Here is a 15,983-nt window from a genome sequence, read left to right as displayed (position 1 = left end):
TACCTATAGGCTATATGACATCTTGTAGTAGCTCCTTGTTCTTTCCATGATATATAGGAATAAACTCTCCATGGCAGGGCAAGCTCAGTGGAAGGTAGTGGTGTCACATCTTTAAAACCTCTTCTCTGGTGGTCTTCCTAAGCTAGAATTTGGAGCACTTCAGGGCGCACCAGGTATGATCTACCTATTTAGTTAAGCTTTTGCCTCTTTTTTTAGTAACAGGAGGTTTGCAGGAGTGGGGAGGGAGGTTGTTAGTAAGCAACCTACTAATAGGCTATCATCTAGTCCCACAATTTTGTGAAACCCTGATTTTACCAAAGTTCTGTCTTCCCTGCATTATAAAATTTCTGCTACTGGTATAGCAGCCAGCAGGAATTAGGGAGGAGCTCACTGATTTCAAGACACAAATTTCAGACGTAATAAGTAAGATTAGCCATTCTATGCATGCTAGCAAATTAAGAGTGTTAAATAAGGGTTCAGCTATTTCTCACCTGGCAAACTGCAATTAATGTGTAGCTGGTGAAATCCTTCCAAATAAAGACGTCATTGTTATGTTATTTATAAAAAGCATATGACAGAGTGATAAAAGGCCCAGTTTGTTTGCTTCAGTTTCACTTATAAATAGCCATCCTTCTTTCATTATCTTTATTGCAGGCTATTCCTCCTTAATAACTTCAAACTCTCAATGCTCTTAAGTGCAGCAGGTTACCAGTAACTGCAGCTAATCCAGTCAGGTGATAAACTAATAACAGTGCTGAACTAAAGGTTCATCTAGAGATTATCAGCTGACTAAGAAATCTTAGCAGTAAGGGTATGTCTACCCAGCAGCTGGAAAGTGTAATTCCTAGGTCAAGTAGCCATAGACATGCCTAAAAATAACAACATACACAGCAGTATTGGCAGTGGTTTGGGCTACATACTCGAAACAATTGTGCTACAACCTGTCCCCTCTCAAATGTAGAAGGAATGTGATGAAAATTTGACATTTTATTGTTTTTGTTGAAAATTCTCTCTCTCTCTCTCTCTCACACACACACACACACACACACACACACACACACACACACACACACACACACACACACACACACAACTCCCCATCCCACTTACTGTTAATAGGTGGAACTATTTGGTGTTGTCGTCAAAATAAAATCAGTTGACCCTGCTTCTGAGACATCTTTTCTGTGCTTTGTAATTTCAAGAATTGCTTTTAATTCATACCCTCTGCAAATTCAAAGTCAGCTCCTCAGTTGGACAGAGTTACATAGGCAGCTCTGTATAGTCTCCACAAGGTTTAAAAGACACCAGGTTTAGGAATACTGTTCAGATGTATTTGAACACAGACTGGGATAGTCTTTTCTCCATCCTGGGCTCTGCTTACAGGGCTCTCTTTGAATTAAATAGGAGGCATGTGGGCACATCCAAAGGCAACATTTGGCCCTTAGAGATCTAGATTATGAATTTTTTTTGAACACATAGTTAATTTGCCAAAACATGCAGTCTCAGTTGACCTGAAATTTTATGTGAATTTGACCCAATTAGTTCTTCCTGGAAAAAACTTATCGCAGGCCAGCAAAATAAGACAATTTGTTCCCCCCATTTTAACTTTTAGCCCAAGGGTTAGGATATTTGCATGAGATGTGGGAAACCCCAGCTTAAATCCATTCCATGGAGCAAGGACTTGAACTCAGCACTGCCCCCTCCCAGGTGAGTGCTTCATAATCATCACCAGGCTATAGAATCATTCTCTTGTGCTCTCTCTCGCTCTTTGGGCCAATGAATGTGTAGGTAGGTCCACAAAGTGGACCAGCTTCAATGGGAGAGATTGAGAGCAACCCCTCCTAAAACAGCCTAGAACCTGGTCATTACAGTGCTCACCTGGGAGACAAGAAATCTGAGTTCTAGGCACGGCTCCAGGGGAGGATTTAAACCTGGTCTCCCACATCCCAGACAAGTGCCATAACCATGGCCCTAAAGGTTTTAAAACAAACGTACGCTCACTCTTATTTTGCTAGCCTGAAACAGACTTTTCTGATCTGCTGATAAATCCCAAACATTTTCAGCACTAGACCGAAAAATTGATTTTTTGCCCAACTCTACTTAAAAGTTGCCTCAAGAGGCAACAGAAATTTAGTACAATCTCTGTTGTGGCATCTCACCAAGTAATGTCATGGAGAAAACTATTACCAGCCTTGGCACACATTTCATATTGCAAACTCTGAGGCCCAGATCTACAGCTCTCATAGACCAGGTGTTTCCAGGGGCCATTGTGGGACGGACTAGGCTGTGTTAGGGTGAGAGGAGATAAGACTGTGGAGATCCAGTGTTTTGGCAATTCCTCACTGCCATAATCCTCAGCAGTGGAATCACATTAGGACAGCTCTCGGCGGTGCCCTAGCTTGCACTGTGCCCTAGCTTGTCTCTCTTGTCCCTTGCATTAATTTCACTGGTGGAAGTCAGCTAGTGCCCTCCATTGCACCCATGGAACTCCACTGACTTCATAAGTGAGGGTAGAATGTGGCTCATCTTTGGGAATGTGAGGTGAAAAGTTGTGTGGGGAAAGGTTTATCAGTTTGCACAACTTGTGATATTTATACATCTAAGTATCAGAGGGGTAGCCGTGGTAGTCTGGATCTGTAAAAAGCAACAGAGTCCTGTGGCACCTTTAAGACTAACAGATGTATTGGAGCATAAGCTTTCATGGGTGAATGCCCACTTCATCAGACACACATCCGACGAAGTGGGCATTCACCCACAAAAGCTTATGCTCCAATACATCTGTTAGTCTTAAAGGTGCCACAGGACTCTCTGTTGCTTTATACATCTAAAGTAAATAGGAAAGACCCGCCCAGAAACTTTACAGCCACAAAGAGTACATTCAGTGGAACTTCTGCCATGCTGTGTTTAGGATGGGATGGAAAGTGGCCACTGGGGGTGTGGAACTCTTAACTTCCAGCATGCTGGAGAGCAAGGCCTTGCAGTGCTCTCTTCACTGAGGTGTGTATTTGTGGGGAAACCACATCAACCTGAAACAGATCCACTGAATGGGAGAGGTGCCCAATGGGCACCATATACAACTGGCCCCTGGCTCAGCTGTGCAGATTGCTGTACCTTGCCTACAGGCTGAAGGCGACAGAGGCTTGTGTCCCACATTCTTCAAGCACAGCTTTACCCAAGGTTCACAGCAACATGTTACATATATGGGCCAGATGCTCAGTGGTGCCAGAACTAGGGGTGCTGGTGGGGCTGCCGCACCCCTGTGCTTGAAGAACAACAAACACATGGTTTCCATCAGCAGCATCCCCACTATAAAATTTGTTCCTGCAGATCCTCAGCTGGTGTAAATCCGTCCTGGTGTTACATAGATTTACAGCAGCTGAGGATCTTCTCCAGTGCCCGGAGATGAGGAAAAATGCATCCACACTAAGAATCTGAATGAAAGCCTTCAATGGAAAGCAGGGCCGGTGGAAGGATGTTTTGCGCCCTAGGCGGAACTTCCACCTTGCGCCGCCCCCCCCCCCCGGTCCCCGAGCCCCCGCCCTGAGGCACCCCCCTGCGGCAGCTCCCCACCCCAGCTCACCCCTGCTCCGCCTCCTCCCCGAGCACGCCCTGGCTGCTTCACTTCTCCCGCCTCCCAGGCTTGCAGTGCCAATCAGGTTACGCGCCGCAAACCTGGGAGACGGGAGAAGTGAAGCAGCCAGGGCGTGCTCGGGGAGGAGGCGGGGCAGGGGTGAGCTGGGGCGGGGAGTTCCCCTGCGTGCCGCGCCCCCCCCCCCGCTGCAGGCGGCCCTCCCCGCGCTCCACTGCCCCAGCTCCCTCCGCCTAAATGCTGGCGGCGACCGGGGCGGCCGAAGATCCAGCCGCCGCAGTCGCTGCCGAAGAAAATGGCGCCCCCAAATCCTAGCGCGCGGTCGCCTAAATGGTTGCACCGGCCCTGATGGAAAGACTCTCATGGCCTGCATTAGGCTTTTGATCAGGCCCTAGCTGCATTGTGTAGTATGATGTATTAGTTAGAAGGTGGTTTGAAAACAGATTTTACAGGCACAAAATGGATTCACAGTAAGAGCAACATTTCTGATTGCAAAAACCTACATCAGCTTTGTTTATAGTATAAAACTAACTGTTACAATTTTGTTTGTACATTCCACATGTAAGCACCAGACTTTTTTTAAACAGTTTATTTTTTATTAAACAAAATAAGGTACATTTCACAGAAATGATTATAAAAATGCATATATAAATATCTGTTTACTTACAGGCTCTATCTTATGCTACCCTAAATATTGCCTCATGAAAACCAACCAGCCCACTTGGTAAACCAAAGAGTTAAAATCACCAGTTACTTCATCATTTAAGGCTCTGTGAAAACAACAGAACAATGTGACAAGAGGGACACCTATTTTTCTTCTATTCACTCCAATTAAATAGTTTCTATCATTGTATTTTCATTAACTTGCCAGTTCCCATTGTGTAAGGGTGATAGACTCTGTGGGATCTTCCGTGACCAAATTAGCTATGGGACTCCCAGTAACTGGAATGGGAACTGCACAGCTAAGGCCTCATGCGACCCTTTGAAAAGCTGACAGCGGCTTAGCACTGAAGGGCATCCTGAGCAAACTGTGTTACAATGATAGATTTAAAATATACTGGATATTTTAAACTGTGTTTAGGTGGCACACTGGGCTGCTATCCTTGTAAACAGTTTGCAGAAGCTACAGTTCATAGTGGGTGGGGTATTCTGTAGAAATTGTGAGCGTTTGCATAGGGTTTAATCTTGTCATCTACTGGGCACTCAATTTCCATTGAAGTCAATGGGCCAGATCCTCAGCTGGTATAGCTCCAGTGAAATGAATGGAGTTGTGCTGATTTACACCAGCTGAAAATCTGGCACATAAGGAGCAGAGTGCACTCAGCACCTCAGAGATTCAGGCCCAGAGAGACCAGACATGAAGGTATTTGACACATGCATAGATTTTGGGGAACTGGGGCAGAAGAAAAGAAAACTAAAAATGGTGTGTTTATTAATAACTACAGTAATATTAGAGAGAGACAGGTGTCTCTCTCTGAAAGACAACAAGCATTTGCACATAATGGTTCCGTAGCTGTACATCCAGGACCAAATTCTGCTCAGTCACATCCATGTAAACGAAAAACAAATATTGAGATAAAGGGAGTTACTCCAGATTTACACTGGAGTAACCAAGAACAGAATTTGGCCCCAAACTATAAAAATCACATAGTCACACATCAGTAGAGACAAACAATGGAAAGACATAGTCAGAATACACAGATATATTTTATTGCACAAAAATAAACCACTCTCCAGATTCTTGAGATGGAGAAGCTACTGCAGCAGTCGAAGTGTGGCTTTAGATTCAAAAAACGGAACACGAACTCCAGCCTGCAGAGTTCACTGCAGTGTTTGCTGCTGCTTATCAGACGCAGGAGAATGAGGTATGAAGTAGCCCAGAACATGAAGGTTTCAGTCACCATCTTCAAGTAGTCTTTGTAAGTTGTTTTGTATCTTAAAGAAGAACAGAAGGTTCAGATAAACTTACTGCTATTCACACAGTTAGAAAGCATTCTTCAGTGCAAGTTTGAATGCACCAGTTAATTCTGGCACTGTTATTTATGCCCTTGAATGGTTGCTATCCTGAAGTCAACCCAACATCCATGTGTATCAGCCAGGTACAGAGCCGTCCCTTGGGTATGGTAAATCGGGGCGACCGCCGCAGGCCCCGTGCTTTGGAGGGTCCCTGCGCTTCGATAAAATCGTGAGGAGGTGGGCGGGGAGGTGAGGCAGGAGGATGAGTGGGGTGAGGAAGCAAATGGGGAGGCGAGCGGCAGGCAGGTGGGCGGGCAAGGAGGAGCCCCCTTACCAGAACCTCCCCCTCCCCACAGTGCCTCCTACCTGCCGGTGGGCCCCGCCAATCAGCAACTCCTGCCTGCTGTGGATCAGATGTTTCACGGCGTGAGAAGGCACTGGGGGGGGGAGGGGAGAGGAGTGAGGGAGCAAAAGCGTGCTTGGGGGAGGGAGCGGAACTGGGCAGGGAAGAGTGGGGTGGGGTGGGGCCTTGGGGGAAGGGGTGGAGTGGGGGCAGGTCCTGGTCAGAGCCGGGGGGAGCACACTCCCCCCCAGATTAGAAACTTGTCACCTTTGTCCTGGACCCGCACCCACTTAGGGACAGCCCTGTCCAGGTACAAACTCAGTTGGAAAGCTGGAACTGAGGTATCAGGACTTAGGAGCACTTACGGTAAATTCCGTAGCTGTCCTGCTCTTCCACTAAGTTTCAGCTAGTGAAAGAGCAGGGCTATTCCATGACTAACAGTAGAGTTGGAAAAAACCCAGTAATTAATTTCATTAACTTTTTAAAGTGATTAATCAATATGTTGTAATTTTTCAAAATTTCATAATTGATCTTTTTGATAATTGAAAAATGGTGACCATCTTTATATGTGGCCAAAATCTCAAGGAAACATCTACAGAATTTTTTGTGGTGATGTAAAGTTCCATGAGAGGGTAAGGGTCACGATGGGACACTTGCCTGGCAATAAATCATGGCCTTATGTAAGGCCCCCTGGTGGTTACATAAGATGAGGCCTTATGTAAGGCCCCCTGGTGGTTATATGAGATGAGGCCTTATGTAAGGAACGATTGAACCAATCGGTGTGGGGCTATACATGTGATAAACACATGATTCTCCTTCTTGTCCAATCGGTAGATGTGTGATTATAGCCTAATTGTGTTATGTAATGTTGAGAGACTATAAAAGAAAGCTTGCAATAAACAGGATTCAGAGTCAGCTTGAGTCAGCTTGCAACCACATTGGTCGTGTGCTTTATCCGCGCCGCATAAGACCCCACAATTTTTATCAAAAGCCTTTTGGTTTTTCAAAGTGGGAAATTCAGAGTGTTTTGGTGAGCTCAAACAGGATAGGCTTCCCCCTCATCCGATGGACAGTAGGATACAATCTACAGATCATGAAGTAAAAAACATTCCATGTTCCAGAAATTAGCCTACTCCTTTAAGGAGAAGTAAGGTGGCAGCTAGCACCAGGGAGAAGATACTGGGCTCTGTTCTCTGCCCCAGCTGCTTTGTGTTGTTGAAGGCAGTGCAAAGCAGCCAAAATGCTACCCAAGGGAACCATTGGATGGTGCAAAGCTAGCTTAGCCAGCTCTATGTCTCCTGTTTCTCTCCCCACTTTAGCATAGGGCATGTCAAGGTGGGACGCATTGTGTTCTGTCAGAGCCTCAGCTGCCATAGCCACTGGCTACAGATGGTGTAATATGGAGCTGCCTTAAGGCTGCTCTAAGATTATGCCATGCTTAGTCCAGCCCCCAGTTGACCCAGGATCGGGGAAAGTTACCTTAAAGCCATGTTATCATACCCCCCCCACACACACACACACTTCCCTGAGGCACACCAAACACACCCGTTGGGAAAAAAAAGCAGGGATGGGTTCACTGAGGGAAAGGAAGAAAGAAATAGAAAGAAAAAAAAAATGAAGTCTGCTTCCAGGTTAATATATACAAATTTATCTAGTGCCTGCATTTTAATTTTATTCCCTTCTCAGAAGAGGTGGAGGAGTCAACCGAGATCCTGGGGCTCATATATGTGAGGCACACGAGTCCTTTTGGTTTTTCATTTCAAGCACTTGTCTGGTGGATACATCTGGTACATTTGGCAACCAAACTGTATGAAGCCCATCAAAAATAGTTTAAAAGTGCTAGATATTGTGGTACTAAGCCAATGGGAATTCAGTGGCCCACAAGTGTGGAATTCAATAGAGCTGTGAGAACCACAAGATCACATTCAAAAGAGGTCACTGCAACAGTCAAATTCTGAACAGGCTTTTTGAGAGTAGGTTTAAGGCCAGACTTCTGCAAGTCTATGGGGAAGATGTGCTGAGGAGAGGAAAGCATACATTAAGTACAGGTACCAGGACTAATAACTTTCCTCATCTAAAAAAAATTAGCCTGAGAGCAGAATGTCAACCCAGTAGTACAATTTTCACAAACAAATAGCTAATTATTCCATAGTGTTAGCTTAGATGCTTGCTAAGGTTTAGCAACTCTTTACTGAAGAGTGCCAGTTTAAGAGAGGTGTGTTGGTATGCAACAACCAGTGCTCAGAGGACACTAGGACCATTGGATTGCTGCCAACTTACAATACAATTGTGAAAATACGCATAGTTAAGGTCTCTTTAGGGGTTCAATTCTTTTGGCCCCAGTTGAGCAAAGCATTTAACTTAAAGCATAGGCTCAAATCCCACTGAAATCAATGAGACTTCAGAACATGCTCATGTGATTTGCTGAACTGAAGCATTAGTCTTTATATGAGAAATCCCATTGTAATGATTTGGCCTGCGTACTTCGGTCAAGATTGCAGGTCTCTGAATATATCTTACCATATAGTGAGTAATCTCCTCTCACTCACTACTTTTAAACTAGTAAACATTGACAATGAAGTCAATGGAATGATTCCAGATTTACACTGAGGAGAGAATCAAGCCCCATTTCCTTGGTAGCAAAGTTGTTCTGAAACCTTTGACATATAGCTAGCAGGGATATTAAATAATCTCAGTGACATGCAACCTGAAAAGTTTGCTCTGGAAAAACAAACTGTATTAAAGACCTTGGCAAGCTATCAACATTTTAGAAACAAAAACTCATGTGACTGTAGTATGTAGGAATTCAAATAAAGGGTTATTAGAGTAGAAATACAACTTACATGCTGGGCCAATGGAAAAAAATAAAACACCTTAGTTTTAATTATCAGTTTACTGCACTTAAAATGTAAATGTAACCGAGTGAAAATATACCTCCTGCCTAGTCTTGTTTTTGTTTGATTTTCCAGCTGGGGATAGCAAATACATTTAGTTCTGCAATTAGTAAATGGAAAAGAGAAGAGGTCATCTGCAGGGAACAAATGGCTGGTGCATTCATGTTACTAAGCAGTAACAGGCATTACTAAACACCCACTTTGTAGGTGGACACTGGCATTCCAGCAGCTTTTATTGTTTGGACAAAACAGACTGGAGAAACATATCACCTAAGAAAGGTAATATCAAAAGTCTGTTGCCTTACCAGCCAAAAATGAAGGTCATCAACTGATCATAAACACAACAAATCACTGGAGGTTTCAGAGTAATTAAATGGCAATTGATCTCTCAACCTCTCATAAAGGAGCACTCACATATACTGACACACATGCTCAGGCTTAACTGTTAATTTATGCATTTGTCCAAGAACTGTTTCACCTCAGGAAGGTGGTGCACACTCTTCCAGAGATGCTGTTCCGAGATCTACAAAAGCAAATCTTGGAGGGTCTAGTACTTTTGGGAAAGAAGCATCAGTGGTTTGACAAAAACCTGTTGTGATCATCATGTATCCTGAGTACTGGGCATTTAAGTACTTACCTAATATTATTCATCTCAATAAATTACCTTTTCCAATTTTATGAGGTTAGCTGTTAGTTCACCACAGAGGGCATCAGCATTAATTTGCAGATGGGATCCCAGGCCTTGTTGCACTGGTTGGCTGTTAAACAAAAGAACGAGATGTGAAGGAGGAAAGGGAAGACGAGGACATGTTATAGAAGTTCTATAAAGAGAGCAATGAAGGATTTGAATGGGAACATTGTTAGTACGATACTTATTTAGCACAGTATTTCTGTAATGTAATTTGTGCCCTCAGACTACATTCTTTACCAGACTAATTCTACAGAAACCAAGATGGAAATTCTTAAGCATTTTTATTAGTAAAATCCTTCTGTAAGTATGCTTGTGTCTTATGACATGGATCCAAACAAAGTGGGGGGGAAAAAAAAAAAAAAAAAAAAGAGTGGAAAGTGCACATTAGGATCATTCTCTATCCTTTAAAAGTTTGGACCACATTGGAATGACCCTCCCTCCATTATCAAAGTGGTTTGAAGGAGCCTTAACAGTCTCACACAACTCTAAATAAGGGAAAAACCAGTGGATGAACAGCCTTCCAGACATTCCAGTTAAGATAAGGCATTATTCCCTTCCTACTCCTTTAAATTAATCATCAAGAGCCTAACTCTGCCCTCTGATAGATGCACACTATCCCCACTGTCAGTGGAAATTGCATAAGTAGCTGAGAGCAGAATTGGACCCTAAATGGTGCAATAGTTTTTCTAAGTGGCCTGGAATGTTTTGTCAGGGAGTGTTTTGTCATGGATGACTCCCCCAGGAAAATGGAGTTAGAAGTGTAACGTAACTTGGCCCAAGAGATTGGGCCCTTTCAATACTTTGCAGACAGGTACACCCATTCTGGGTATGGCACTGCCTTCTGTTAGGTTTAGCCTTTTGTTGCTTTCTTTGGATGCTTGTTTTTCAGGTGGTGCTTCTCCAGCTGGCTGACTGTCAACTTTTCCGGGTACAACACCTGCTGTTGTAGTTTTGCATTCTGGTTTACTATTTGATTTTTAACAATTTTTTGCATGCTAGATTAGGAAGGCTCACAATCACATGAGGGAGAGAATATAGTCCACTCTTGAATGTAACCCTAAAAAACTAGTCAGTTTCCCCAATTATATTCACCTTTGAACCCAACTAGCTGTGGTTTTGGTGCAGCGACTAGGCGTTTCTATGTCTGGGTAGGATCTTAAGTTTCTGGGGCTCAGACCAGTGCTGGGTCAGGAGCCCTAGCTGAAGCAAGTTGTGCTTGGACCTGCTATGAAATAACTATTTCTTCTCTAATTGGCTCTCTTAAGGACAACTGTCTCCCTGCTGCTGGGTCCCATTCCTTCCCTTAGCCTGGGAATCATGTACTTGCAGCAGACAGAGTGTAGGAGGAGCCTGGGGGGAAATCTGTATTGTCAGTCTTTCATGGAGCCCCCAGCTGCTCTGTGCTGAAGACTAGGTTGGCTCCTGACAACAGATAGGTACAGAGTGAGGTTGGCAAAGGAAATGTTATTTGTTTTTGTCTTTAAAAACAGCCATAGCGGGTGCTAAGAAATGGGGCTGGAGAGGGAACTATGTTGTAACGAGGAGCAGGCCCTGTGTTTGCTTAAGAAACTCAGGAGGGTTAGTGAGTTGTTTATAAAATATACTATGTACCTCACTACCTTTTACCAAGGATGGTGAAGGTTCATTTGGAGGGTCCAAGGGTTAATCCAAACTCTCCACACACTACTTACTTTTTATTGCTTTTTCCATTAACGGAGGCCATTGTTTTGGTGCATGGAAATCTATTTTAAACCACCTGAAAGTGCAGATGAGAGTTTATTGGTGTGGTATTGGGGATTGTGCCTTCAATGGCTGAGATTACCAGACAGAGCCTGGGTGGGGCACCCTGAAGCTCTTGTTAAGCACAGCCAACTGGAAGCAAACACAGAATAAACTTGATCTCTTGCAAGCACCTTAAGCACTGAATGATCCCTGAATACCACAATTGGCTGCACTAGAAATAAATGCTTATTAGATCTGACCTTTTATATGTTTTTTAGTGCAATATAGACATATTCATAGTACATACTAGTCAGTAAGAATAAATATTCATGAGTTAGTGGATCAGGTTATTGATACTGACATTAACTGAATTACTTGTATTTTCCTATCTACTTCCCCCCCCCCCCCCCTTAAACTGTTACATATATTAATGGGGTAAGGCTAGGTCTGCACTTCAAAGTTTTGCTGGAAGAGCTACGTCAGTTAGGAGTGGGGGGGGGGGAGGGGGAAATCAAGCCCCTACCAACATATCTATGCTGATAAAGCCTTAGTGTAGATGCAGTTATAATGACAAAAAAGTCCTTGAGCTGGTATAGCTTATTTTATTTGAAAAACTGGTATAAGATATACCTTAAAAAAACAAAAAACAAACAAACAAAAAAACCAAACCTCTTGTCTATATAAACTATGTCCCCAGTAGGGGGGTTGCCAATATAATTATACCAGTATAGCTATATCAGCAAACCCCTTCTAATATAGATCAGGCCTAAATCTATGAAGCAAGAAAACAGCCACTTGGGACAAATTTTCCCCTTGACCTGAGCTCTGCACGCTGCTGCAACATTGAGGGAATGGCACAGGGCCACAAGGGTCATGGGAAAATTCCCCTAGTGAATGCACAGCACACAGCAGCCATAAGTGGCCGTAACAATTTCCGGTGGAGGGGGCAGGTCCATAGTGCACAGCACTATGGGGGCTCCAGCCTGCTCTGAACTGTGTAGCAGTCTATAGGCGGCCCTCAGGAGGCTGCCGTAAATTAAAGGACCTTTTGACTGCTCTAATTTATGCTGATGATGGCCACACTGGCACCCAGAGCAGCCCAGATTCTTGAGGGAGTCAACTTTTCCCCTTTTCTTTGTGCTGCATCACAAAATGGGGTATTAGTGCAGTAGGATTGGTGTAGCCTGAAGTTGAAGGTAGCCCAAAACTTCAGGAACCCTCTTCCCCACAACGCACACAATCAGAGGAACCCGCCTGCAGGTTTTGAAGTGTCTAAAGCTAGCCAGATAGCACCTGGAGAATTAAGGTTTCCTTTGCAAATCAGCCAATTTCAGGAACTCTGAAATATGCCTCTTTGAAGGGAGAATACAGTACAACTCTACATTGTCCCATAACACTCTGTATAACCTTTACTCCCAATTAACTGAAATTTGCTTAAATCCAGGTTATACCTGAATTCTCTTGAAGTACCCCAATGCTCCTGAGAAACAGAGGAAGTTATGAGATGAGACTAATGCAGGCTCAAGAACTGCATAGCACTAAATTGTTGTCAATTATCATGAGGTTTTGAAGAAGATAAGTGTCCAGCAGGGCTTAGTGTGTAAAACAGAAGAATATTATTCTCCTTTAAAAATGATGCCTTCTTACTCATTAATATGGGAGTCAACAAAGGAAGCCATGGAGACTAGCCGTTCCTCCAGAACATTGATTTTATATCTCATGTAGAAGGTAGAAAAGACTAGGACACAGACACTGCAGGGGAAAAATAAATGACAAGACAGCTGCGTTAGTTGGAGAATAGCACCCTCAGACAGATGTATCCGAAAGGAAGTTTGACAATACTTGTCGTTTTAAAAATCAATGAATAAAGTTATTATTTGTACACTGTACAATTCCTAGCGTGGGATTTTCAAAGCTGCCTTAGAGCATAGGACTCAATTCATCTGCTGCCCCCATGTTTCAGGTAGCTTTGAAAAATCTCATCCTTAGAATCTACAGCAGTGCTAATTGTTATTTGGATGGACATTTATGTAGTGTTCTTAAACTTAGCTGTCACAATCACCTTAGAGGTTTCTATAGGGCATAGGCTATAAAATCCACACCTACCCTGGATCACTTCTTTGAGCAATTTAGAAAGTTCACAAGAAATGGTATTCTTCTGTTGGCTTTTATGCAGCAGAACAAATTTTACTGTAAAATCCAATTACTGGTACACAAACAAGGAGGAATGAAGAAACCAACTTTTAAACATGCTTCTAGTTTTACACTGGGCGCGGGTGCAACTCCATTGAAATCAACACTGTTGTAAGACTGGTGTAATAAAGGTATGAGGAGACTCTGATGGTCTTGGTAAAAAACTGTTCACTTACAGAACTGCATAGAAAACAAGTATGTGGTTCAGAGACAAAAATCTGTGGGACTTCACTCTGTGGAAGAATCCAAAGGCTCCAGCCTGGCCTGTCGTGAGAAGAACAGAATTATTTTGATCAAACTGGACTGACGTAACACAACAAAAGAGACTGCAAATATGCGGCAAAGGATGTAAACAGTGAGGGACAGATCCCCTACTGATGTAAATTGGTTTAGCTGCCTGCACGTATGTGGAGCTATACCAATTTATACATGCTGAAGATCTAGCTTTGGTTCTTTACCATTTCTGGGAATGTTCCTGCCTGTTCCTTCAGGCATATGTTTACTGAGTATGTCTGTATGGATAGACTTTGCTTCTGCCTTGGAAACTTTCAGATGAGTCTGGGTCTCAATGACGTGGTAATCTGTCAAAAACAAGATTGGATTTTAAATTAAATGAAGCACAAAAGGAAACGATTAAGGTCAGCTTAGACAGAGTTTCCCCCAATATGAAGATCTGAAGGGAAGCCCTTCTGGGATCTGGATACAGGTGGCTTAATTAGAAGATTCATCTTAAGATTTTAGTGCAATCTGCATAACAGTTCAACATATTTTACAAGCTAAAAAAAAAAAAAAGCAGTGGTGAAATGCTTTGATATAATGTATTCAAGTTTCAAGTTCCTTTGGCAAGTTTAAAGTTAACTGCAAAGCTCATGAGGGTTGTCATCTATCAGTGAAGAACATGTACAAATACTAGACACAAATATTCTATAGTAGTGATCCAAACCACTGCAGTAGCAATATCATGAACTTTGGGGCATTGGATCACTACTACTTTTTGAAAGGGTAGCTCCAATAAACACGCTTGCTTCCTAATATTCTAAAGGGTGGCTTTCTTTTTTTTATTTAATTAAAATTAAAATTTTGCTCTTGCAATGGAGTTCTCACAAAATCTGAGTACTTGGAATTTTAAGTACTTGGATGCAGGCATATATTGGGCAGAAGCACAAGTGTGTCCACTATTCATTTTTTATTGGAGGAAAGCAAAAAGGAAATATGTTTTTTTGAAAATTACTCTCCTATCTCTTCTTCAAGTAGGTACAAACAAATATTTAGTCCTAAAAGAAGGTTTTCTATATTATGAGTGGAAGTGAAATGTTGATGACATGGTTACTAATCCTAGAACCTACCCTTTTGAAATGAAGAACACTGAAAATAATTGTGGTTTTCACCAAAATAGCAAGCTACCAGGTCAATGTGACCAAATCACAAGTCCTGCCATTAGCCACACACTGATCAGCCATTCTCTTTGATGACTGCCAATTTATTTTGCTGGGAATTGGATGATAGCTATATTTAGGAATCCAATTTAATTATATTCAGTTCAGGTTCTGATAGCATACCTGTAACTGTGGTATCTGAGTATGCTGCAATGATGCACTAAGTTAGTTTTTTTAAAAATGGGATGCTGGGCTTTTACTTGTGAAAGCAGGTTAGAGAAGTGCACTTTGAATAGAATAGTACAAGAAAGTTTAGTTCCTGCAGGACAGAATTCTGCACTCTCGAAGCAGCCTAGAGAATGCAAGTATTAGAAAAGTTGGCCATATAACTAGTGGTATAGCAATACTGCCATGGAGATGTGAGCTGAAACTGAAATGTGTTCAGCGGGTGGTAGCAACACAGTAGTTTAGTTGTTGCTCCCTAACACCACCAAATAATCATTTCAGAAACCCACTTGGTAAACGTGGGCGGGAGGGGAGGGGGAAGGGCTTCAAACTTTGTGACAAAGTAAAAAGCCCTACTAAATTAAACCTAACCCAGTTAATAGATTCATAGATTCTAACGCCAGAAAGGAGGATTGTGATCATCTAGTCTGACCTCCTGACTAGCACAGAACAGTTTCCCAAAAATAATTTAGGCTATTCTAAACAAAAGAGGATTGATACACTGCCTCATTTGAAGTTACTGTTATTAAAATGGCTTTTCATGTGATACAGATAATGATTTGGAATTGCAAGGCAGAACACAGAATGGCCCAGGAGGCATAAAATAACATTACAAGTACTAGACACTCAGGGCACATTGGCACTACTTACACTAGTGTAACACAGCAGATTTTTGCCTTATTTCTTTAGATTGCAAAGATTGACACTCCACTATTCCCATTATAATTAACGGATGCAGCAAAATCCTCTTCGCCTCCCACCCTCCTCCTGCAACGTTTTGGGATGACTGGTTACAGAAAGCAATTACATCAAGCAAACACAGGGCTAAGGGAGGATAACTGTATATATTAAGGCATTTGCAGATACTGTTCAAAGAACCTTGAGTGAATAAGCTCATATGCCCAAAGCCAGCCTCTTCTAAGAAAATGGTGGAAAAACGGAAACATCTGCGATACTTCCCAAGGCTTCAAGGATAAATAGTTTTTGTTTTGTC

At 42.7% G+C, this 15,983-nt stretch overlaps 1 protein-coding gene across 1 annotated transcript in view; it reads right to left on the bottom strand.

Moving 5' to 3' along the window:
• Positions 1–5,482: 5,482 nt before the first annotated feature.
• Positions 5,483–15,983, bottom strand: part of GRAMD2B (GRAM domain containing 2B) — a 65,138-nt gene continuing 54,637 nt past the window's right edge. The window contains exons 10-14 of the mRNA XM_065406684.1: positions 13,847–13,969; positions 13,565–13,652; positions 12,843–12,947; positions 9,447–9,540; positions 5,483–5,524 (exon numbers count right to left, since the gene is read on the bottom strand). Of these exons, the coding sequence (XP_065262756.1) occupies positions 5,483–5,524; positions 9,447–9,540; positions 12,843–12,947; positions 13,565–13,652; positions 13,847–13,969 (452 nt within the window). The remainder of the gene's footprint in view (positions 5,525–9,446; positions 9,541–12,842; positions 12,948–13,564; positions 13,653–13,846; positions 13,970–15,983) is intronic.

Source organism: Emys orbicularis, chromosome 6 (assembly GCF_028017835.1).
Source record: "Emys orbicularis isolate rEmyOrb1 chromosome 6, rEmyOrb1.hap1, whole genome shotgun sequence".
In the NCBI taxonomy this organism is placed as follows: domain Eukaryota; kingdom Metazoa; phylum Chordata; order Testudines; family Emydidae; genus Emys; species Emys orbicularis.
This window is presented reverse-complemented; position numbering and strand designations above follow the sequence as displayed.